This window comes from Ammospiza caudacuta, chromosome 6 (assembly GCF_027887145.1).
Source record: "Ammospiza caudacuta isolate bAmmCau1 chromosome 6, bAmmCau1.pri, whole genome shotgun sequence".
NCBI classification, from domain to species: Eukaryota; Metazoa; Chordata; class Aves; order Passeriformes; family Passerellidae; genus Ammospiza; species Ammospiza caudacuta.
The window spans coordinates 17747763-17771519 of record NC_080598.1 but is presented as its reverse complement, the minus strand read 5'-3'; the positions used below and the strand labels follow the sequence as shown (position 1 = coordinate 17771519).

Genomic DNA, 23757 nt, shown 5'->3' with positions numbered 1-23757 from the left:
AGGTAGAATTTTAGAAATCAAAGCTGCAACCTTATGTTTTTGGTAGTTTAAAAAGAGATGGCTCAAGTGCTGTATAGGTAGTTGGTGTGAATAATTTTTCCCCAGAATGTCAGGTAAGTTTCAGAAGATTGGTTGGAAGACAATGCCTTGCCAGTATTTTGAAGGACTGAACAAAATGACTCAAATAATTTTAGGTCTGTCAGCCTGGTATTTGCCTTGGCTAAGTAATGGTGTGCCTTGACATGAATTTGGATCAATAAAAGTTTAAAGGATGATGATGTAGTTGCTTGCAAGTGAGTATGTGACTATGGAAAATATATCTTGTCAGTCTAATGTGATACCTACTTTTTGTGAGATAAAAGCTTGATAAATGCCTCAGTGTCAAACACAGGCCTAATATACTTGGATTTCTGTCAGACAGTTGCCTGGACAGTGTATGGCATTCTGATCAGGAAATTAGAGAGATATGCAACTGCAATAACAAAAAAAATGAAAAAAACATTAAAAAAAAGACAAATTTGCTCTGAGAGGTCCTAGAAATATGACTTCAAATCTAAGTCTTTATCAAATATGTGTTTCTTGTGGAATAACTGGTATTAATAAATTACCAGGACTGCTTGTGTGCTTAGGACTAAACTAATCTAATTTCTTGCTTTTTGTGTTGCAGTTACATATTGAATGGATATTTCTGGTGAATTGTCTACAGTGATGCTATATAGTTCCCCTGAGAGGTTCCAACTAGTTTAGAATCTTACTGTATATTTGAACAGTCTAAATGATTCTTTTTGGTATCCAGGAAGATTTATTATGCTTTACCTGACCATGGTAAATTTTGTCTGTCTCAGTCTTGCCCATTTATCAAGCTTTATGAACTTCTTATGGAGGTTTGATTCAAGAACTCTAAATGAATTCCCATTGCAGAACCTTCACTATCCATCCTGCTCCCTTTGTAGGAGGAGCAGTAAGGAAAGGGGTCAGCAGAACTGTTACTGTGGACTCCCAAACTCTTTAGGAGCCTGGTTGACAGAGTCCCTTGGGAGGCAGTCCTGAAGGGCAGGGAAGTCAGGAAGGCTGGACATTTTCCAATAAGGAAATTCTAAAGGCACAGGAGCAGGATGTCCTCATGTGCTGAAAGAAGAGCTGGTGCAAGAAGACCAGCTTGGCTGAGCAGGGAGCTTTGGCTGGAACTCAGAGGAAAAAAAAAAGTGGGTTTATCACCTTTGGAAGAATTGGGCAGGCAGCTCAGGAGGACTACAGGGATGTCATTTGGTCATGCAGGGCCAAAAGCCAACTGGAATTCAATCTGGCTGCTACTATGCAAGACAATAAAAATCTTTTTATAAATACATTAAGAGCTAAGGAGAATCTCCTCCATCCTTTATTGGATGTGTGGGGAATATAGGGTGACAGAGAATGAGGAAAAGGTTGAGCTGTGTAATGCCTTCTTTGCCAGTCTTTAATAATCAGACAAGTTGTTCTCCAGGTACCAGTCCCCTGACTTGGAAGACAGGGAGCAGAATGAGGCCCCCATAATCCAAGGGAAATGGTCAGTGACCACTTAGACACCCACAGGTCTTCAGGCTGGAGGAGTCCACCTGAGGGAGCTCATGGAAAGGCTCACTGAGCCACTTTCCGTCCTTTATCAGCAGTACTGGTACACTGGGGAGGTTGGCAAATGTGACACAAGAGTGGCCAGAAGGAGGATCTGGGAAGCTACAGGCCTGTCAGCCTGACCTTGGTACCTGGGGAGGTCACAGAGCAGATTGTCCTGAGTGCCATCCTGTGGCACATGAAGGACAACCAGGACATCAGACAGGGGCTCATGAAAAGGCTGGTCCTACTTGACGTACTTGATCTCCTCTGACAAAGTGACCTGCTGGGTGGTTGAGGAAGGGGCTGTGGATGTTTTCTACCAGGACTTCAGTAAAGCTTTTAACACGATTTCCCACAGTGTTCTCCTGGAGAAATTGGCAGGCCATGGCTTGGACAGAGGCACTCTTTGGTGGGTAAAAAACTGGCTGGATGCTCAGGCCCAGGGAGTGGTGGGAAAAGGGAGGTGAGTCTGGCTGGTGTCTGGTCACCAGTGGTGTTCCCCAGGGCTCAGTGTCAGGCCCAGTCCTGTTCAGCATCTTTATCAATGTTCTCAAACATATTTTTGAATCTGAATGATTCTATGATTCTCTAGTTCAGCTTTTTAGTAAAAATACCTTTATATTACCTGTGTAGAGCCTCTTCAGACATGTTCTTTTCCCTAATTCTTTCATTGTGTCTAGTATCAGGGCTTAGTCTCACTACTTGAGTCCTTTTCAAATGGTAAACTTATTTATTCAGAAGAGCTGTCTTGCTGATTTTTGCATTGGACTCTAAGCAAGTTTACATTTTATTTATTTCCAACAAGCTTGCTTTAGGGAGCTGTGCTGTTAGTAAGTGCTACAGAAACAAAATCCAACATTGAAGAGCAGAGTTACATGATACCCTAAAGACATAAGCACCATTTATTTGGAGAGGTAAGGGAGTGGACAGTCAGCACAATTCATGGCTTGGTATTCTTGTACGAGGATATAGAAGCTGCATGCCTGCAGCTCTTCTGGGAAGTAAATGAACCAAGAAAATTCTGTCCTCAAGTTGAGGTAGTTGGTGTATGAAAAAGTGGTTTTGTCTTCCTCTGTTATTTACTGTGTCATATTTTAGGAGAAGTTTTTAATGTGCTGGTGTTTCTTTGGCTTTGAGTTATGTTCACAACATTTCAATTTTTACATGCATGTTTGTGGAGGAGGGGGAGGTCAGTGAGTGTCATGCTGGAAATCAGGCAAAGATTTGCATTCTTGAACAGCTGCTAGTTATCTTGAATAATATTTCCCAAAGGCATTGGGTCCCATAAAGGATGCTTCTAATGATATTACATAGTATTCCAGTACTTTAAATAACCTGCTCATTTCTTTCAAATAACATGAAATATTTTGGAAATTAGGTAAGTTTTTTATTTCCTTCAATTGCACTGTACTTGTGTACTGCCAGTTTACACAAGCAGCAGTACACGCTAAGGTCACCAGGGCTAGCATGGAAATGAAAGCTCAATCCAATTTTGTGTGAGAGCTTCCTTGAACATTTAGTAATTTCCCTGAAAATTAGTCTTCCCACATCCAAGGTCGGGAGGTTGAACTGAGATGTTTAAAATGCTATCATAAATTTGGGTTTACTGGTGGAAGAAGTAAAAAAGCCCCTGCACTATGAAATAGGGGTAATATTCCATAATGACATCATTACTGCTATTATTTTGATAATATTGCCTGGAGTTTTGGACGCAGTTTTTTATGAAGGATTGCATGGGTAAAAGCATGTTAAAGAATAAAATACTGTGAGGATGTTGAAAAAACCCCACATGCTAGAAAAGAAGGGTTATGGAAGGTGAGTAAAGTCAGACCTGACAATGATGGGGCCAGTTCCCTCTGGCCCTAATGAGGTGGCCACAGCCACACGACAGCACTTGCTTCCTCTAAAGGGGTATTTTAGGGACACTGTCTGCCTCTTCACAGCATCCAGTGAGACTACCCTGACAGTCAGTTGTTTGAGGGTATGAACTTCATAAGAAGTGCTCTTTTTCTTTTGAGCCCTAAAAAAAAAAATGCAGGGCTTTGTGCTATTGTGTAATCCTGCAGGCTGAATGTCCCGAGTTCACTGCAGTGTGTTTGTTGTGGAGAGGAATTGTAGCGACACGTCTTGCAGTAACAGCACAGTGAGGGGAGAGCTGAGTTCCTGAGAGAGCTCAGTGCCCCTGATATGTGTGTTTGATTGCTCTCTGATTCTCCCCAGCTGCACTGAATATTCCAGAAAGTATTCCAAACGCATTAAAAACAGTGGACTGTTTTGCCACAAGGAAAAACATGTGAAACCCAGATTCTGTTGCAAAGCTTAAAATGCAGTTATACATCCACAAATGAATGTGGTTGTTTAAGTGGAATTCAATGTTTTGTTGCCAAATAATAACATGCTGTCATGACTTTTATTCTAAGCCTTTAAAATGATTAATAATAAAATGATATATACTTTGACAGAATGTTTGTCTGTAATCATTGTTTAACAGAACCATTGCATTAATTTCAGAGTACTAGAAATTAGCACATTCAGATAGATAATAATGACATTTATATGCTATAGTGAACTTTGTCTTTTTGCTGCTTTCATGTACAATAGAAAGAAAAGACAGATACTGAGTGGGTTTTTTGCATGCTGCAAGCCACAATTCTTGACCTGAAAACATCAGAATAATCTGATCATAAGGATGTGTGTGTTGATGGTAGAGACAAATCTGTGTATAAGGAGGTTTTGAAACTTTGTGTTTCTGTGGCCTTGGCTTCTTTAATTTCTTATGTCAAAAGGGTGTTTGTGGCCTCAAAGAACAAACTAGTTGCAGTCCCCAAAGCAAACCTGAATAGATTGTAAGGTATTCATCTTAGTGCCTGTCATTCCACTTATGAGAGAGTGACACTGAGAATGCAAGAAGCTGGGAATTGTGCATGAAACAAACCAAATCAAAGTAATCTTGAGACAAATGGTGAAGTTGTTCCCTTGGGTGAAACTATGCATTTGCTGAAGACCCCATTCCTCTAGGTCATATCTGGATGTCTGTAATGTTAGTAAGGATTTTGGTCTTGTGGGATTTGCAGTGCACAGTCATAGGTTTAGGAGTATGTATATGTTACCAGGGCTGCTGTGATGAATGATTTCTTTTTCAATCAGTAGGAATACTTCAGTCTTAATTTTCACAAAATAATGAAGACTGAATGGAGAGCTCGTTACAAACAAACTGAAATTGAATGACCATTACTTTGTTCATTTTAAAAATTATAAAAGGACAGGCAAAAATATCTTTGTGGCTGAGGTCTTGATTACAAAAATGGAAAATTTTGATGGACCAGTAAGGCTGAGGGATATATAAAAGTGGCAGAGCTTGATTTTCCTGGAATGAAAGGTACTAATGTTTTCTGGACCCCAAGGGAGGGAGAGAACTGCCTGAGGAAGGGTACAAGAACTAATTGGAAAATCTTGAGGCAAGAGAGAAGAGCCAGCTGACCTTGCTGACTTGTAAAGATTTTTATCACACTTGTTTTGGCTGCATTCTTGTCATTCGACTAAAACCTAATACCACTGAGTGTTCTTACTGAGATCTCAGCACTTTTTGTTGTTCTGGAGTCATCTGAAGATGAGGTGTTTTTCATAGGTGGACACAGATCTTACTCTGTGTTGACCTCCTCGGTCTTTTCATTCTCAGCCTTAGGCAAATGGTCCATATTTACTTTTTTCAATGTAACCAGTTTTTCAATGTTATCTCCCTTCAAGTAGACTTTGGAGGTGCACATGGGTTACTGTGATGTAAACCTTCAGTGAAAATCTTGGCTGCTTTAACAAATAGCTGTTCTTTCCTTCTTTTATTTTCATCTCCTGTGCCTTATCACTAATGACAGGGTTTTGGGGTTGTGGTGTTTCCTCTCTGATACTAAAAGATTAGTTGGTTTTTGGTGTGTGGTTTTATTTTGGCTGTTTGGAGGGGTTGTGTGCATTTGTGGGTAGTTGTGTTTTTTCTCTTATTGGTGGTTGGGTTATTTTTGTTGTTGCTGTTTGTGGTTTGGTTTTTTTGGTTTTTTGCTTTGTACTTAACAAATGTTTCCATCTTGTGCAAGCACTTGAGACCCAAGGTGCACCAGTTGAATTACAGAAGTGCAACTGCACCCTGTTAACCACAAGATGGCTTTCCTGGAAGTGTGGTGCTCAGTCAGGGGAGAGCAGAGCAATTTCTCACTGTGGTTAGTGTCACAGAGTGGGAAGGTGTGCAGGGACACACGAATGTGTCACATGGCACAGGGGGTGTGAAGGCGAGCTCTGGGTGTTGGCCACCGGGCTTTTTGGTGACTGTAAGGCAATTGGCAGGGCAGGATGTTGAGTGATGGAAGATGGGACTCTGAAAACAGTGGGTAGAGAAGCAAGGGAAATGCTGCATGGGGGAAAAACATTTTGTGTCTTGTGCTGAAACTGCTGCAGGCTTGGAATTACTTTCAGGCAGGGAGGGCATAGATCATAACTCTGGAAGCTACTGGGAGCTGTAAAATCTTCCTTTGAAAGCTTACTGCATCCTGGCAATGCCTTAATGCTTCCTCTTCTCCTCCATGCTTGCAAAGGTCTGCTTACACGGCACGTTAGCTTTAGGTCAGGTGTGTTTTGAAAAGAAATGTTTTCTTCCAGACTTTATTATGTGCATTCAGTTTAAATTTTATTGTGGATTTTCTTGTTGTAGGGGAAAGTAAAACTACATAAAGACTAAAAAGCCAATCACACAACTATAAAAAAAAAAATCTGCTTTAGGTAGAAAACTTGATGAAAAATGGGAAATATCCTGTGATCTACAGGACACTAGCCCTCTTACTTTTCACCTGCTGCAGCCAACAGCTAGGAACATGTTCTGCATTAAAGTGGACTTAGTCTTATGCTGGCCAAGGAATGTGACTAGGTTAGCAGGCTGCTTTCTTATCAATCAGGAGTCAAATGATCCAGAAGAGGAACACAGAGTTCCTAGTAAAGGATCATTGGAAGCAGGACAGCTTTGCTAATTAGATTCCTTTTACTTTATTTTTACACATCAATAGAATTCTGCATACAAATGCAGTTGCACCGAGGGTGTCAAACAGTACAAATTGTTGTTACACGCATTAATCAAGGGCATGGAAGAGCAGCTCCGGGAGAGAAGATTCCCCTGCCTTATGTAAGCTTTGATCTGCAGTCTCTCGGTCACCTCCTCTCCTTCCATTAGGACTTCTGATCTCAGAGGGAATAAAATTTGCCATCAGCTGGCCCCGGCAATTTCCTTACAGTGAAATTTGTCAAAAGACATGAGATACCATGGCTAAAGTCCTGGGTCAAAGTATTTATGTGCCCACCCTTTCAGAGTTTCCTTCCCTTGCCTCCTGCCCCCTCTCTCCCTGAAAAAGAGCTGAGTGCAATTAGGAAGACAGAGACTAGAATCTGCATGCCTCTTAAACATCAGTTCATTCATCCTTAAAAATCTTCTTTGTACATCATGCTCTCATCTCTAAGAAGTGATAGAAGCCTCCACAGCCTTTCATGTTTTGAGAAATAATTGCACTGAAGGGAATTAACGTGTGTTTATAGGGTGGTGAAACAAAAATAAATTGCATTGAGGTATTTTTGTTGCTCTAGCTTAACACCTTGATGTTTGGATGCTTGTGACTTTTCATCCTGTAATCCCTCTTGCGAGTCCAACTCCCTGTGCTTCTTCTTTGCACCCTCTCCTGTGGTGTCCCTTCCCCTCTGCTGCAGTGGGAGGTTGACTTTGCCTGCAGGTCTGATTCCATTTTTTTCCTGGTGGGTTGCACTCAGTCCAAGCACTGAGGTTACAGAAAGAAAAGAAAGAACAGCCTTGTGGTCATGGTAGTAGCCTGAAACTTGGATTTTTATACACTTTGTCAGAGTTGTTTTGTTACAGTACTCAGAAGTCCCTTAGGGGATGGTTGGCAAAAGGTGTTTTTGTCTCTTAATTACCTTTTGAAATCCAAGGGAGACTGCATGTCTAAATATCCACAGGAGTCTTGTCCTGTATGTGTTGGCTTGCTGTCTGCAAAGGTGAGATCTCTATCCCAGACAGAAAATGTTTTGTCTGAACTTTCTTCCCTGGTAAATATCTTGTTTAGTAGATAACCTTCTTTTCCCAATATGCATATATATATTCTTTTTTGTATCTATACACACACCCAGGTATATATGGGAATGTTTATATAACATGTGCTAAACATTATTTTGCTTCTTCATGTAGTGCTTTTAAGATAGAAAATATTTCACTTAAGAATAAAATATTTTTCTCTTTTTTGCATAACTCATTGATTTTACATACAGTCAATTAATTTTTGTGAGGACTGGGCCATAAGCATATATGCAGGCTGCAGAAAGGTGTTGGTGTTTTGCCCAGAGTTTGTGGTTGCTGTGCTAAGGTCTTTCCTCACCATCCTTGCAGCTTATGTCTGTGATTATGCTATTTATCATACTATTTATGATTAATAAAATGCTGGTCCCTTGGCTGCTTACACCAGACGTGTTAATTCTGGATGGATGGATGGATCTGAACCACAGCCATTGCTAGGTACAAAACAGCTTGCTAGCACACAATTTAAGGGAAGAAACAAACAATTTATGTATGGTTGAAAGAGCACAGATAATAACGTAAATAAGTTCTGGGTGAAATGGTCCCTAAGCATTCTTTGCCTGCCTTATAGACATTTGTCACGTGCCTTGAGATCATTTATGTAGAGAACACAATATCCTTCACAACTTCTCCAATTTCCCTCCAAACTGAGAACTTTAGTGTGAATTCTTTACTGTGTAGGGAGTTGTGTTTCTTGAGCTCACAGAGCTTTGCTCAGTAGCAGTCTCTGATTTGTCATTAAGTTTAGTGATTTAGTGATTTTTTTTTTCAATTAAAACATAATGTAAAATTATTGCACAATTAGAAAGCATTATTGTGTGTTTATAAGCATCCCTGAATGTACTAACCCACTGGAAGCATGCAGATGTCTGTTGGAATTTAATTTCTCTGCAGCACATTGGGGGTGGGGACAGAAGAGAAGTAGCCAGAAAATTATAGTTGCTGCAGTAAATACCAGGCTTCTCCCAGTGACCTGCACTGACTGAAGAGTTTATTACATCTAATGGAAGCATAAAACATCTGTTCAGCAGTGCTGTTCTCTGGCTGGTCTGTATTTGTACCAGCAAATCAATCACTCTTGGCTGATTGCTGCCTGTTGTGGGGAGTCGGAGAGAAAAGGAGGTGCCACATCTTAAACTTTATTGTATGAAAGATGTTGTGGAGTACCTGCAAGGCTTCAGTGTTCATTAAGCAGTGGCAACCTTGCTTCACCTCTGTGGTGTGGTCCCTCCTGAGCTCCAGAGGCACAGGTGTGCAGGCCAGCAGGAATCCTGTGGGCGGATGGTATAGCCTGTAGCAAGGAGCGTGGATGATGGACAAGGTGTTCCAGAAAGCTAAATTTAGACCTTTCTTAAGTTTTTTTTTAATCTGGGGGTTCCTACAAAGTCAGTCTGTGTTGTCAGGTGGTGACACCCTGTGATAAGGCAGAGGTGTGGTGAACCTTGTGCTCTAAATTGAGCAAATTCTGCTTTGGAGCACAGAACTGCTGCTGGTACAGGGTGTGTGCTGTCCTTGCTCTGGGCTGTCGGGGGTGAATCCAGGGCACTGCCTTCAGCAGAACCATTTTACTTGGTTCCAATTGAAGCTGGCACTTCACTGAGGCGGCTTTTACCCCCCCAGAAGAGGTGTTTTTGTGCTTTGCAGCGGCTGGTACCCCATCAGCCCCCGAGCTGCAGCATGCTGGCCATGAGTGGCTGCCTTGGGGGCAGCTCCCCAGGGCTGGCCAGTCTGTATAAAACAGCAATTTGACTGAGTCCCTCACAGCCTGATAGCTGGCTGGTGGGAGCTCTGAATGGTGGCCAGAGTAACAGCTACCTGAGCAAAGCTGTTTGACATCACCAGCATTCTTTTATTGGCTTTGCAGGCTCTGTACCTGTTGCTATTGGATGTAGCAAAAAAAAAACAAGCTTCTTTGTCAGGGGTGGTTTTTTACAATCTAAATAACACTTTGTTCGTGTGGGGCTTTTTTTTTTTCTCTCTTTTTTTTTTTTTTAAATGTAGTGTTTCTGGAGCAGGTCCTGGCAGTGTCAGCCACCAGCCTGAGCAGTTTTTTTGTGCCAATGCTTTTGAATCTCTGCTTGTGTCAGTGTATTTCCTAGGGAATTAGGCAAGATTATTCACACGTCAGATAAAATTTATTTATTCTATTCGCAGCGACTTCAATATATCCAATTTTCAGCACTTGGTGAAGAGGAGAATTTTGCTTTTTTTGCTAGAAAGCCTTTGCATGTGCTTCCATGTGTGGATGTTGTTGCCATGGCATCAGCTTATAAGCCTGAGAAGCCCAGGTGGGAGCATTAGCCAGTAAATAGGCATTAGGAGCTAGCCCTGCTGCTGTGTAGGGCTCGGTCTTGTTGTGAGGATAGAGATGTGGGATATGGCAGTGATTTATGTATTTTCATGGCTGGGACTTGGAGCTTTTCCTGTCTGCAGCATTGTGGAATAAAGGACTCGATGCAGTCGTGCTAGTGCTCTTGCAAAGGCATTGCTTTTCCTGCTGCTTTCTCTTGATTTTTCTGAAGATGAGGCCATGCTGGAATGTGCTGTCACTTGAATTATTTTTCTTGCACTGTTTTCCCAAATGCTTTAATGTTTTCTCTAAGAACCTTTATTCTAAAGAGTCTTTTTCTTCTTCCTTGCCATTGTTGTGTTGGGATGGCTTTGCCCAAATGTTTTCATGTAGCAGTTGTGGCACAAGTAAAATGTGTGGTGCTCATTTGTAACACAGGAGCTCAGGTGACTCAGTGTGTCAGTCTTGAGTATCTCTTCACCAGTAAATTCTCAAGCACAGTGAGCTGAGCACAAGGCCTGTTTTATTAACTTCTACGGTTTTATGTTCTGCAGACATGGAGGTGATTATAGCTGTTTCTCTGGCTGTAAAAGCTATAAAGTTATGCATGCACAGAACCATATAAACTTTTGATGGTATGGACTTTTAGTTTTTAATATAATTGAGCATATACTCCTGTATTATATTTTGCCATTGCAAATGTTCTTTAGGAAGAATGTGCTTATTAGTTTTCTCCAGCTCAGTATTAGGCATAATGGACAAGTACTTTCAAGACAGTGAACTGGATACAGAATTTTGAGGGGGTTGCTTTTATTTAAATTAAAAACTTGAGGACACTCAGCAGAGTAACCTTGTGTGAAGTTTCTTACATCAGACAATTATGCCAGCAGTGACCTTGCAAAAGGAATTCTGTGGGAAAGACAAGCCCTTGCAGTAAGGACAGGGGGCTGCTCTGGGTGCCTGTGTTACCATCATTGATGGACAACTTAGAAAAACTCAGTACACTAAAGCAACTTAAGCATCAGGCATGTTCACTGCAGCTACAAAGAAGGATGAAAAATACCTGAACTATACATTTGCTTTGAAAAGAAATTCATTAATCATTTAATGATTTCCATCATTAATAAGCTAACAGAAGGGTTGAGTCCCTGGGTAGTTTTTCTCCATTCTAGGCAAGTGACTTGTAGGGATCATATCACATCAGGTTTATCACACTGAGCTTGTATACTTTGAGCAGTTCCTCAGGGGTCAGCTGGAAAAACAATATAGGTAACAGAGACGGAAATCTTCATCACCCTTTTGATTCCCAGCCGCCTCTGTATGGATTAATCTGTGTTTGCTCTGTGCCTCTTGTTGGATCCAGTGGGTATTGTCAAAGGTGTGATGTTTTTGCAGAATCGTGGCCAGTCTTGCTTGAAAGGGTTGAAATGTCTGCATTTTGAGAAGAAAATACCTCTTTATTAAACAAACAATCATGCACCCCTGCCACTAAGCCCCTAAGTGAGGCTACAAATGAAATTCCATTTAACCATGAGAACACTTCAACCTTGATTTTGCGTCCTACAAACTGTAGTTGTTTGTTTCAGGTTAATTTTTAATTTCCTGTCATAATTGTGACTGTCTTCCTTCTGGTAGGCAGGTTCTGATTTAGTCATTTATATTTCTTTTTCAGATCGCATGTGGCTCAGAGCATAATCTGGCAATAGTTGGTAAGTAGCTTAATTTTATAACAAATCCTCTCACCTTTTTTTCGTTTTTAGTAGCACAAGGTGAAAGAAAAATGTGTACATCAAACATACTGAATGATTATGGGCATTGTGTGCATCTGAGAGGAGGAAAGTAACATATAGATGTAGAGGAAAGAGAAACTGGTGACAGTAAGTGCTGGTGATGAAATTGTGGCCTTGTAGACCAGCTCCTGTAAGGAGAGAGGGGTTGATGGATGTAACAAGAAAATACATTTGCCAAGTGTTACAGCCTGTTTTAGCCTGGAGCCATTGCAACAATCCAGACTGCAGATTCAGAATAGCACCCAAGCTTGGTGCTGGTCAAAAGTATCTCTGTTTAACAAGATGGAAATTATTAACATGGAAATTATTGTTGAAAAGAGTCCTGGGTCTTTTGTTGTTCAAAGCTTGGAAAATCTTCAAAATGTCAGTCAGTGGTAGACAGGTTCTTTAGTGCATTTTAGCATAATGCAGCTGTAGTAATAATGATGGAAGTACTAGGAAGCTAATGTCGGTGCAGAAATTGAATTTTGTGTACTAATTCCAGGAACAATCAGATTCTTGCTTTCATGTGATGAGTTGATAACTGAAGTTTGATACATGATTGCTATTATATGTAATTACTTGTTTAGGAACATTTTTAACTGTAGATTTTCGAGTGCTTTATAAAGGAGGTCAGCATAATTATCCCCATTAATAGACAGGACAAGACAGATGAAGAAAGGAATTCGGTGCTAATGAGAGCTGGAAATGAAGCAGCACTCCATCCACTTAGATGTTTTTGATTACTGTGACTGATGCATTGAGGTGTCAAGTAAAGAATTTCCTTAATTTTCTAAAGTGTAGTTTGACAGAGGTACAGAAAAGCAGCTATTTGGTATTCAACCTGCTTTCCATGCACTATTTTTTCAGGTTCTGTTAAGTGGCCACAAAGGTGGCATTTTCTGTATTTCCATATCTGCTGTAGTATATTTTCTAATTATCTTTCTCCAGTTAAACCTTGTAGTGAACTTGTTAAAGTGCTATTAAGTTTATGACTGGATTTAAGAAAAGATTTTTTCTTTTGTCTTCTCCCTACTTGTTCAGTGTCACATGCCGGTGTTAATTGTCAGGCTGGTGCTTCTGAATGTCGACTGAAGAGCAATCTTGTTTCTTGCTGAATTGATGAAGTAAAAATGTGCTGCTGGCAGATTCCTCCAGTGTGCATGAAAGCAAAGCATTGAGTTTGAACAACCTTCTCTCTGCCTATGTCCTTTTAAGCTTTCTGCCTTCTAGGCAGAAATCTCTGGAAAAAATGGGTTGGGGAAAGAAATTCTAGAAGAAAGTTACAATAAACAAAGAACTTTGCATATGTAAAGAACACCATATGCCTATCTAAGCTGCATGCTATGCTCATTGAATTCAATGGGGGAATTATCAGTGCTGGAAGCTAGTCAATTTTATTTTAAGGACAACAGAAATGTGATGTTGCAATTTTTTTGAACTAAAGAACTATGATGCAATTTTCCCTGAATTGAATTTTACATATGTTTTTAAAAGGTTGACTTTTAGAACATTCTGTGGTAAGATTTCTCTGATCACTGGCCATTCTTGGTTCAAAGCTGTCAGCTGTTATAGTTCTTAAAAGATATCACACAGATTTCCATGAATGTCTACTTGATTGTACAAATTTCTAATAACTTATTCAAGCAGAGTTCATTTATAACAACTATATCAGCCATGTCTTTCTTAATTAGTAAATGCTTGAGTGATTGACTTTTAAACTGAAATAATTCAAATTCAGTATGACAGGTAAACTGAAAGGCCTTTAACAGTATAATATTCAAGTCATTATTTCTGGTTGTATATACCAATGTGCTTGTGCTTTTTTTGTTGCATCATCTTTTAAATAGAAAGATTTTTAGGACAGAGAGCCTGGATTTATGATTCATTCCGCAAAGGCTGAAGTAGTGTTCTAATCATCTTGCTGGTGATACAAGCTGTTTGATTTGTAAGGCTAGCAAGCAGTTAGGTATTTTCATGTGACTTTATATAGTCTGCATCCATTTGCACAGTCAGTTATTTGAATTCTCTTCTCTTGCTTTCTTCTACTGGAATCAGAATTTTTCTGCTCTCTTCACTGTGATGGCTCTTGCTCCTTTTTTTGTGGCTGTATTGGTAGTATTTTGGTTTTCATTTGGTTTTCATCATGAGGTAAATGTTTGATATAAAGGAGAATGATATGTAGGTTGTCTTGAAACGTACCTGGTTTTCTAAACTTAATGAGTTAAAAGTTGCTATTAGTTCGTAAAAAAGTGTAAACATCACTTCTAGCCCTTGCTGAAAACACATTTTTATCTTCATTTGGGGTTGTACTGTGAAATTAATTCTAAAATTTGTAAGTGTTGTAATATTTTTTTACGTTTGAATGACTTTTTGCTTGAGAACAAAAATCCTTGCCTGTTAAGAGAAGACCTTGCACTTTTCACCTCAATCAAGGAGTAATCATCTTAGGAGCCAGCCTATTTTTGTACTGAAAGAAACGGGTAGTTATTTAATAAATGTTGTATAACATATCTGAAAAACACCTTGCTACACTGAAAGCTGTGTATGTACTTACTGAGCACCACAAAGGTGGCTTTTTTACCTGAATGTGATAGCTGCAATGTTAGTGCTGAACTTTGTGATACTGAGACAGTATCTTTGAATGACTGAAATACACGATGGAACTAAATCACTGTGACAAATCTGAGCTTTTTCCAGGTTTAGGAGCTATAGTGTTTTCAACACTGAAAAGGTAAGGAGGTTTGATTATTATCCTAAAAAGCCTGTGTTTAAAAAGAGTATTTATGGAGAAGGCTCTTATCAGTTTTCTACCAACTCCCCAGTAAGAATTTGATGCTCCTTTTTTGAAAAAGAGAATAGTTATCTTTAAGAGAACACGTAACTCATGCAATGCTGCAACTTAAATAGTCAAGCAATATTAACTGTGCAGAAGTAGAGATGCTGCTAAATGCAGCAATGCCTTCACTGTGCTGCAACCACAGAGCACAGGACAGAATGCCGTGAAGAACCTCCAAATGCAAATGTCTTATTTTAGTAAAAATTACACCATGGAATTTTACTTAGGCCTCCTGAAGGAAGTTAAATCCCCCCCCCCCCCCGAAATCATTACAAGGATGACAGTTCTGTAGTCTGTCTCCCCAAAACCTTGGTGATGCATTACATCCCTTTTTGGTCTTGCTTTTAGTCATTTTCTCAACCTGTATAAACTAATGAAAATCTTTTAAACAAAAGATACTGGAGGAGATGTAGGGAGGAGTGCTTGTTTTAAAAGCTAATTAGTTTCTGTTGAAGTCCAACTTTAAAGGAGCCTTCAAAGGGGAATTTGTTTGTTTGGAGGAGAAAGATGTGGATCTTTCAAGTTAACATTTTCTGGTGTGGTGTTTTGAAGGGGATAAGTGTTGGGACATGTGGCTACTTCAGATAGTGCAAAAAGCTTTTTCTTGCACTTTCATAGTCAGCACAGTGAATTCTGACTTTGCTCATTTTCTTGCCTGGAAGATTTAAAGCATCCTTCAGCGAGATAGTCCCCAGAGCCTGGCTTGGACACTGCTGTGTGGTGACCCACACCACAGAGGCACTGCCAGTGCAGGTGGTGGGGGTGCAGTGGTGCTCACAAGGAGAAACTGGGCTTTGTGATTAATGTCATTGTTACTCATTTGATACTTCTCTCTGTCTCCTTTGGCTTTTTCCCTGCTCTGGTTACTTACTCAGCTCTGCTTAACCCCCATGATTAGTGATAGTGGAGAGGGCACCATGTAATTAATGTTAAAACAATAAAAATGAGCCCCAAAGCCCAAGCTGGCCACCCAACCATAAGAGTGTTTTGCACATGGAAGTGCAGGTGACATATGAGGTGACGAGGCCCTGCCTGATCACACTGAGTTTCAGTGTGTTCAGTGCAGCAGCATTACATTTTTAAAATCACCTCTCAACTTTCTGCTAAACCACAGGCCCCTTGGAAGAGGGTTAATTTTGTCTCCCATTGCCTTTTTTGTTTTCTGTGGATTAGAACAAGCTTCAGGATTTTGTCTTCTGTGGTTAGTGTGCAATCACAGCTGTAAATATCACAACATGGGCATTCACATCCTTCTGAAGCTGCAGTTGGAGAGTAAAACCCAATACTAAATTTAATGGAAGAATAGTCTTTGTAGAGAAAATTAGGATTAGACATCTTCCACTCAAATTGTAGCTCATGCCTCAAGTGGTCTGAATTAAAGTATGCAGTAGAGTTAGAGGAGCAGTAAAAGAGCTGTTACTCCATGCTCTGCTGAGATTTTCTTTTTATATTCCTATCCTGGAAGAAAATAGCAATTATGAGCTGGAAAACAAATGTGGTCAAAGCAATCAAAGCTTAGGGAGATGGTGATACACATCCTAAAATGGTGGTGGTGTTAATGCCATTCCAAACACTTTGGTTCTATATTTTTTGATGAGGAAGCTGAAGGGTTCCTATGTGCAAGCCAGTCCCTCTTAATTAGCAGGGTTCTGTACTTTAGTGGAGTTCCATGGTTCGGTTCCACGATTCCGAGTGAATTATTGTACAAAGCATTAGCTGGGGAAGGGCTGTAAGAGATGATGGAAGATCTGTTTCTGTGGCAGAGTGAGTAGCAGTGAGGAGGGGAGGCCGTGCAGGGTGAGGGACGGATCCCTGCCCTGTGCTGACAGTGTTATTTAGCTGTTCACAGCTGCCCTGCCGAGCAGCAGACACAGTCCAGTGTCTGACATTGGGCCCGGGGGACTCAGCAGTCTGTCACGAGGAGGAAAATCGTAAATTCTCTCTGTTGCTGTGGTGGTTGGAGGAATCTTCAGCATACACAGAGGAGGGCACTGGTGTTCAGCAAGGATCCTGAGTCTGCTAGTCTGTTGCTTTATTTATTATGCATGAAAAATCCCAGTGCAGCCAGGGACTGTATTGTAAAGGTTTCCTGGCAGACCAGCATGGAGTCATGTTGCAGCACGCTGTCTCTTTGCATTGCAGCGCTAATCACATTCTCTGCTTATTAAAGGGCACCTGGCAGGACTTCGAGTAACCATCACTGTTGTCATTTTCATGCGGGTTATATGTCGACCTTCTAAATTTATTCTCTGGCAGAGCCGTTTCGTATGTCATCTAGCTCTTAATGTGGCTTTGACTGTTAAAATAGCTCTTCAAAATATAAACTCCTTTGGTTATATTTGTTGAGAAAAAGCAGCCTCATACCTATCATTACCTGATCACCTGAGTGCTTTGGACATAGCTGGATATAGATTTGACATCACAGTTTTCCTGTCATAGTTAGATACAGTGAGTTGTTAAAATATCTTCTCACTTTGTATTTCTTTTTTGTATACTGTTGGTGTTCCAGGCAAACGAATTGTTCTTCTGGTAAGATGGAAGCTGAAATTGAATTTCAAATTTCAGAAGTCTGAGTTAGTCTAGTTATTTTCAGCAGGTTATACTCAAAAAATCTGATCCTGTGATCTCTTAGTGTTTCTTTTCCAAGGGCTAATGGAAAGCCAAGTTGCCAACTATGTCAAGAATTTGTGGGTGTAAGGTGATGAGGAGAGAAATGAGGAAATGCTAATTTGAGCATTTGGAAAAGCCTTCTGATGGGGCTAAAAATGGCTTTGTACCAACTGAATTGTCTGAAGTCAGTGGCTGCTGGCTATAGGAAAGGATGGATATTTTGCTGTGAAAAGCTAATTAGGTTCACAAGAGAAAACAGAATTGCATTGACCCCCTAAAAAGAAACTCCAGAGTTTAGGATAAGATCTGACTGAACTGCGTCTTCTGTTACTGAAATGAAGTCTAGGTTTTACAGCTACCTTTTCTTGCAGGCTTTGTCACTGTATTGAGGCATATTTTGGGTGACTTAACTCTCTGGAATGCTGTATTCAGCTTCTTTTCTCTGTGTGGCTTGTCAATTTACCTTGTGAAATCTTTGGAATATAAACTGCCTCTTGGTGTATTTTAGAACTGTCTAGAGTAAAGGGACCTGATTTTTATTTTTGTTTTAGTATTGCATTGCAACTAATAATAGTTGCAATCACTTCCCTTCCCCTCAGAGAAGCAGTTTTAAAATATAATTAGTCATGGTGTGTGTGTCTCTATCTTAATTTATATCATTTAGCATATAAACAGGTAATAATGCAGTGCTTGTCATATTGTTTACAGTGTAGTTTCCTGCTGCTACCAGATGCAGAGCTGCTTAGGCAGGCTCTGAAGATAAAAGCTGTAATTTTTTTTTGCTGTACAAAAAGCTCACGGTTCTTGTAGAATTTTTGCCTGAACTTAGGATATCACCGTGGGGTCAGCTTAGAATTTGTCTAGAGCTGAGCTGCTGTGTGCTGTCAGTCTGCTTCCTGAGACACTGCATCACATCCACAGGGATGAATCTGCTGTGTCAAGAGCCCTCCTGGAGATGGGGGAGAGGCAAGGGAGCAGTGTTAACCTCTGGTGACAGCTGAGCCCATCCAGCTGGAGCTGGGAGTGGCAGCCAGAGGAGATAATTGTCATGGGAAGACAGCAAACAACCAGCCAGTGCTACCAAGCAAGAATTTTTGCTTGAAGCTGAGCGAGTAGGGAGCCCTTCCTTGCAGATATTTGTGGAAAGGAAAAGTCCTTCCACCTGGTTTTGGAAAATCACAGAGGATGAGAGCACTCTTGAGAGTGGGAGCTGCAGTATCGGTGCTTGCAGTCCTTTGTCAGAGGGTTCACTGGATGGATACTGAGAATTTAGAGAACAAATCAGGTTTTATCATATTTGTTTACTCACAGGCTCTAAGCAGAGCAATTACTTTGAAGGAGAACAATACTTCCAAGGCATATCTAAGGCATATTTACCTGAATTTTCAAGGAAGCAAACAGGAGTCCCAAAACCAGGCACCCTTGGTCACTAAAGAGAGGTTAAGTGTTTGGTGGCTATGAAATGAAATAAAAGGGAGGACAAATCTCTGCCTTCAGGGAGTCATCTGGAGCATGTGGGAGAGGTGTTCACCCAAGTGAAAGCACAAGCCTAGCAAAGCAGCTCTCAAAGCACTTGGAGGGCAACAAATGAAGCCTTTGGTGCCCTTCTGCTGAGCAGCTCTGCAGTGAGCTGTGCTGGTAATTCTGGGTTCTGTACATGCAGCCTCACTTCACCTTCTAAGTGTATCACTGAGTAGAAATTTTGCAGCTAAATGGCTGGCTGGCAGGAGGGCAAGGTGGCTTATATTTAGAAAGCTGGCATGAGGAGTGCCCTGACCCTGCTGGGCGATTTCTGGCTCTCTAGGAGGGAATATCTTGCTACAGAACCTTGGGTTGACACCCCTGTGTCAGTGTGTAGTCACTATCCAGATCCTTTACGGAGCACTAAGAAATTTTTCTCTCAGCACATGGGTAGATATTTGTGACCAGCTTTTTAACATGCTCTGTGTGAATAATCTCTGAAGCTTTTTCCTTTTGATATTTTTTGTGTGTGTGTTTTACTAACACGATCTTAAATACTCTGAGTAGCTTTCTGCATAATAAAAAGATGGAAGGGATTTTCAGAGATTGGCTTGACTGAGTTGGTTTTTTCATAAATGCACTTTAAAAGTCATGTTTGCTGCCCACTTTTTGGATTTTGCAGTGTGTTTTGGTCATACTGTTCTCTTTCAATTGTGAAGGTCAGAAAAATCTGTCAAGAGCCAAAGCTGAAGGCAGGGATGCTGACAGTGACATGGGTCTGAGAGATGGTGTTGTAAGGTTATATGGGAAGTATTGCCAGGCTGCAGGTGAAACTGGGACACTTCTGGGCCAGCACTGCTCTGTGTGGCTAAATGCACACATCAAACGCACAGGGCTAAATGCACACATCAAAGCAGGCTTCCTGAAGCTTTTGTAAACCAAGGTGGGGTGGAGAATTGATTCTGTACCTTTCCATAAGAGCAGATCCTCTTTTCCCGCTTTAGGATTTGGGACTTGGAATTTGAAGGTAGTTAAAATTGCAGTGGAGACAATCTTGAGGTATTAGCTGGCAGGTAAGATTATTTTACTGCTAATAACAAAGAAGAAGCTGTTCAGGCTTGCAAGCCTAGAGCAAACTTTCTGGGTAAAAATGAAGAATTTTATAAAAAATCATTGGTTTTAGAGGGATAAGTATTTAAGAAAAATATTAGGGGAAAAAAGTAAAATGAAAAGAGATTAAAAGAAATTAAAAGTTGGGATATTTATAAAAATTACCCTTTACTTGTCCTTGCTTTTTGAGCTTGTTTCACTCAAGTGCTTCTTTATAGAAGTAGGTAACAAAGTAATTAAAATTAAAAATGCTTTTGAGACCCATTTCACTATTGTGCTTTTTCCTGTGCTTTTTTTTTCAGTGTCTCTGAGGAGCAACTAGGCTAAACTGGAACTTTTATTATTTCTGAGAAATGTCTTCACATAATTTTATTTTCAGATTGTTGGTCTTATTTGAACTGTGAGAAAGTGTGAAGGACTGAAAGCTATATGAATAGGATTTTAAGAGGTATTTAGCATACAGCATTTACCATTCCTCATGGAGCAGTGAGAAGGGTTGATATATTCCTGGTGAACAAGTAAATCACACAGGACTCATGTCAGGCATGTTACATTTGTTTATGGTGAGGCTTCAAACATAACTGGTTAGCAGGAAGCTGAAGTGAGAGACTACTGCCACATATACAGGGCTTGGTGCCCATTAGTCTTTGAGGAGCAAAATGCCTCTTTTACCTGAGCATTGGATAGCTCTGAACCTGCTAAGATAGCAGCACATCTGTCAGTGTTCTCAAAACCAAAAAATCCAACCACCACCACCTGCAGTAACACACATGAACTGTAATGATTTTAAAAACCAGTCTGCTGAGGCCTTCCTGGCAGATTTTTCAGATGAGATAGTGACATTTTCCCTAGCTTAGGTCTGGCTTACATCCTCCTCCCTTCTCCAAATCTAAAGGAATAATTACTTTGAGAAGATAATATAGGATGTATTGATCCCGGTATAAACTTTGTTTGTATTTATTCTAGCCCTGATTTGCTAAATTAAATGTTGTCTAGGAGGACCTTTGTATGATGCCAGGAATTCATGCTATAGGCTTTATCTTCCTCTGTTCAGATTTAGCATCTTATGCTATCCCTGCCCTGTAGCCTTGCATTGGAACAAATGACTGGATTATTGGGAAGTGGTTATGGTGGGGATAACCAGCCCAGGGTGGGACAGTGAAGCTTCCAAACGAGCCCATAATGAACATGAAATCCAGTTTTAGCTCTGCTCCTATTCATGGGTCATATCCACTTTGATTTTTTAAATGTGAGTTGTTCAGTGAGCAGGAGGTTACACCCAGGGAGCCTGGCCACCATATCTGTTCTTTTGTGCACCTTTTTTTGGAATACCTTCAGGCAACTCAGGGATGCTGTACCACAATGACACTTCCAGTGCTTATCCCAGCTGTGAGAATGATCTCCATGTCCTTTATGGCCCCCATTTGACCTTTCCAGCCCCCGGTTCCTCTGGGGAGTTTAGCAAAGATGTAGCACACTCTCAGTTTGGATGTTATGTGACCTGCAGTGCTGGTGACTCAAAACCCTACAAGCTGTTCACAGATCTCCTGTTATTCACCTTGTAAAAGAGAATCCCCCAGAGTGCCACTGCCCATGATACGTGCTGTAATGCCAGACATGATGCTTTTCTGGTAAGTGAAGGATGTACATGGCTAGAAGATTTCAGGTGCCATTTTTCTCAGTAGGAAAGAATTTCTGTCAGCTAAGACTTTAGAGTAGGACGGATTTAGAACTTGATGAGTTTTCTTTTTGTTTTCCTTGTGGATAATGCTCAGAACAGCAATTCAGTCAAACATGGGAAAATTATTTCATCAGGATACATCACTAATCATCTCCCCTTCCCCTCCTTTAGGCATTTTAATATTAATTAAAAAAAAAGTAGTTTGCCATGACCTTGGTGACAAATTTGAGTTGCCAAGAGATTGAACAAGTAAGCAGCTGCTTTGCTGAATGTCTGATATTAAGCTGGAGGTTGGCTTCCCTATGCCTTTGGTTTTCAGTGACACCAGCTGCTATCTTGCTGAGTTGAGACATCTCTGAAAATGGGCAGGATGACAAGCAACACTAATCATATAATTCTGAGTAGGAAGCTCACTTGCCTTGAAAGATAGTTTGCTTTGGCTTTCAAACTTCCTATTTTTTCCTCCTGAACTGTTTCCTCTTATGCACTGCACTTTTTTTTTTTTTTGATTTATGAACATTTCACAGTTTTTTAAAATTGAATGAGATGAAAGGTGTATCTCTTAAAGACCTGCAACATGTTGTACTTCTAAATGAGCACATGGGACACTTGGTGTGTGATGTGGTAGTGGTGAAAGATGTATGTATGCTCAAGGGGTAAGAACTTCTTTCCAGTGCAGCCTGCTGGATTTTGTTCTATTAACAGAATCTTGGTAGCTGTTACATTTTTCGAGGTGTGGGATTTTTTTTGTAATATTGATTTAATAAATGCTTGCTTGCAACTCCTGTAAAAATAAATTGTTCCCTAGTTTTAATAGGAATAATTCATAATTTGTTACTGTTCCCTGCTGATAGATCAAATCTGAGACCTTTATTTCAAGGGGAGCTCTATAACTGAGGCCTCCAAAAGGGATTATTTCAGAAATACCAGTTGCATATGAGTTCATCATGTTAATGTGTGCTTCACATTGAGCATGCAGGATAATGTGTGATGTATGATAAATTTGAAGCACTCACTGGTTTTCTATGATGTAGACCCAGTGCATGGGTAATTCTGGCCCTTTTGAGAAGCAGATGTTTGCTTAGGCAAGAAAAGTATTTACTTTATTTGTGTTACTTCTGTACAGAGGAGGGGAAAATTGTCACCTGTGTCTGTGTTCTACAATGGACTCACCATCTGGTTTGTGGTCACTGAACATGACTTTAGTCTCCTTAATTGTGGGGCTTCTTGGTGACTATTGAAAGGTTTCATACTGGAGGCAGCTTTTAGATGTGTTTATTTAAGCTGAAGTCTTCCTTTAGTCCCAGTAGCAGTTCTGTTCTTCTCCTGTGGAGAAATGCCAGGCAGGAAGCAGCCAGCTGTGAGTCTCCCTGTGCCAGATTGGAGCCTGCAGACAGGACCAGGTTAGTCTGTGCTGCTTTTTTCAGTGCATCTGGCCAGCCATAGCCTTAAAGCTCACGTGAACTTATTGCTGTAGGCTCAAAAGAGAAAAAAATGTTAAAGGTATCAGGAATTAGTGTCCTTGCTGTTCTGAGATCATGCACCCTATTTTTAAGAGTTTTTTCTGGCCCAAGACTCGTTTTGCCACCTACCAATGAAAGGAGGCAGGAATCCAAACGTATTCTGCTTCTATCCAAACCTTGTGTTGCCTGCCATTTATAGCAGGAGTAGTGTGATGATTTGCTGTCACTCAGATTCCTTCAGTCTTGCTACTATGCTGTTGATCAAGTTAACTGCAAGGCAAGATTCCTCCTAGGTAGATTCTGGGTACCCTTAAATAAAAAAGCCTGAATGCTATTGTGTAGCTCTGTGGATTTTTTGAGTAAAGAAGTTGGCACTTAAATTTTTTTAAGCACTGTAGTAAAGAAATCTTGTTCTGTTGACAAGTTCAGCATGTGTCTTGTGCAATACTTCTCTGTCTGCTTGGATCCTCCTCCTTCTCCCATCTGCCACCTTCTCACTCTGGGGAAAGGAAACTCCATTCTGTCAAAGCAAAGTGCCAGTGAAAAATGGGGAAGACTTTTAAGAGTAGCTTTTGGATGAGACCATTCACTAAAATCAAAACAAATATAACCACAGCTCTCTCTAGTTTTGCCCTGTGTACTTAGCAAAAGGTTAAAGCTGACAAGGTAGTAAGATAGAGCACCTCAAGTGAAGGCTGTGCAGTTCAAAAAGGCAGAATCATTTACTTCTGCCTGTGATCAGTGCTCCATGGCAACATGTGTTTTGCAAGGAAAATAGCATAAATACCTATTAGGCAGAGAGATTCCCCAGCAAGTGAATTAA

At 40.5% G+C, this 23757-nt stretch overlaps 1 protein-coding gene across 3 annotated transcripts in view; it reads left to right on the top strand.

Moving 5' to 3' along the window:
- Positions 1-23757, top strand: part of SERGEF (secretion regulating guanine nucleotide exchange factor) — a 141345-nt gene that overhangs the window by 66462 nt on the left and 51126 nt on the right. For 2 of the 3 annotated variants that reach the window (XM_058806474.1, XM_058806476.1), the window contains exon 10: positions 11674-11710. In XM_058806474.1, coding sequence (XP_058662457.1) covers positions 11674-11710 — 37 coding nt within the window. Of the gene's footprint in view, positions 1-11673; positions 11711-12814; positions 13044-23757 lie in introns of those variants that run through there. The other variant, XM_058806475.1, reaches the window with a different exon arrangement.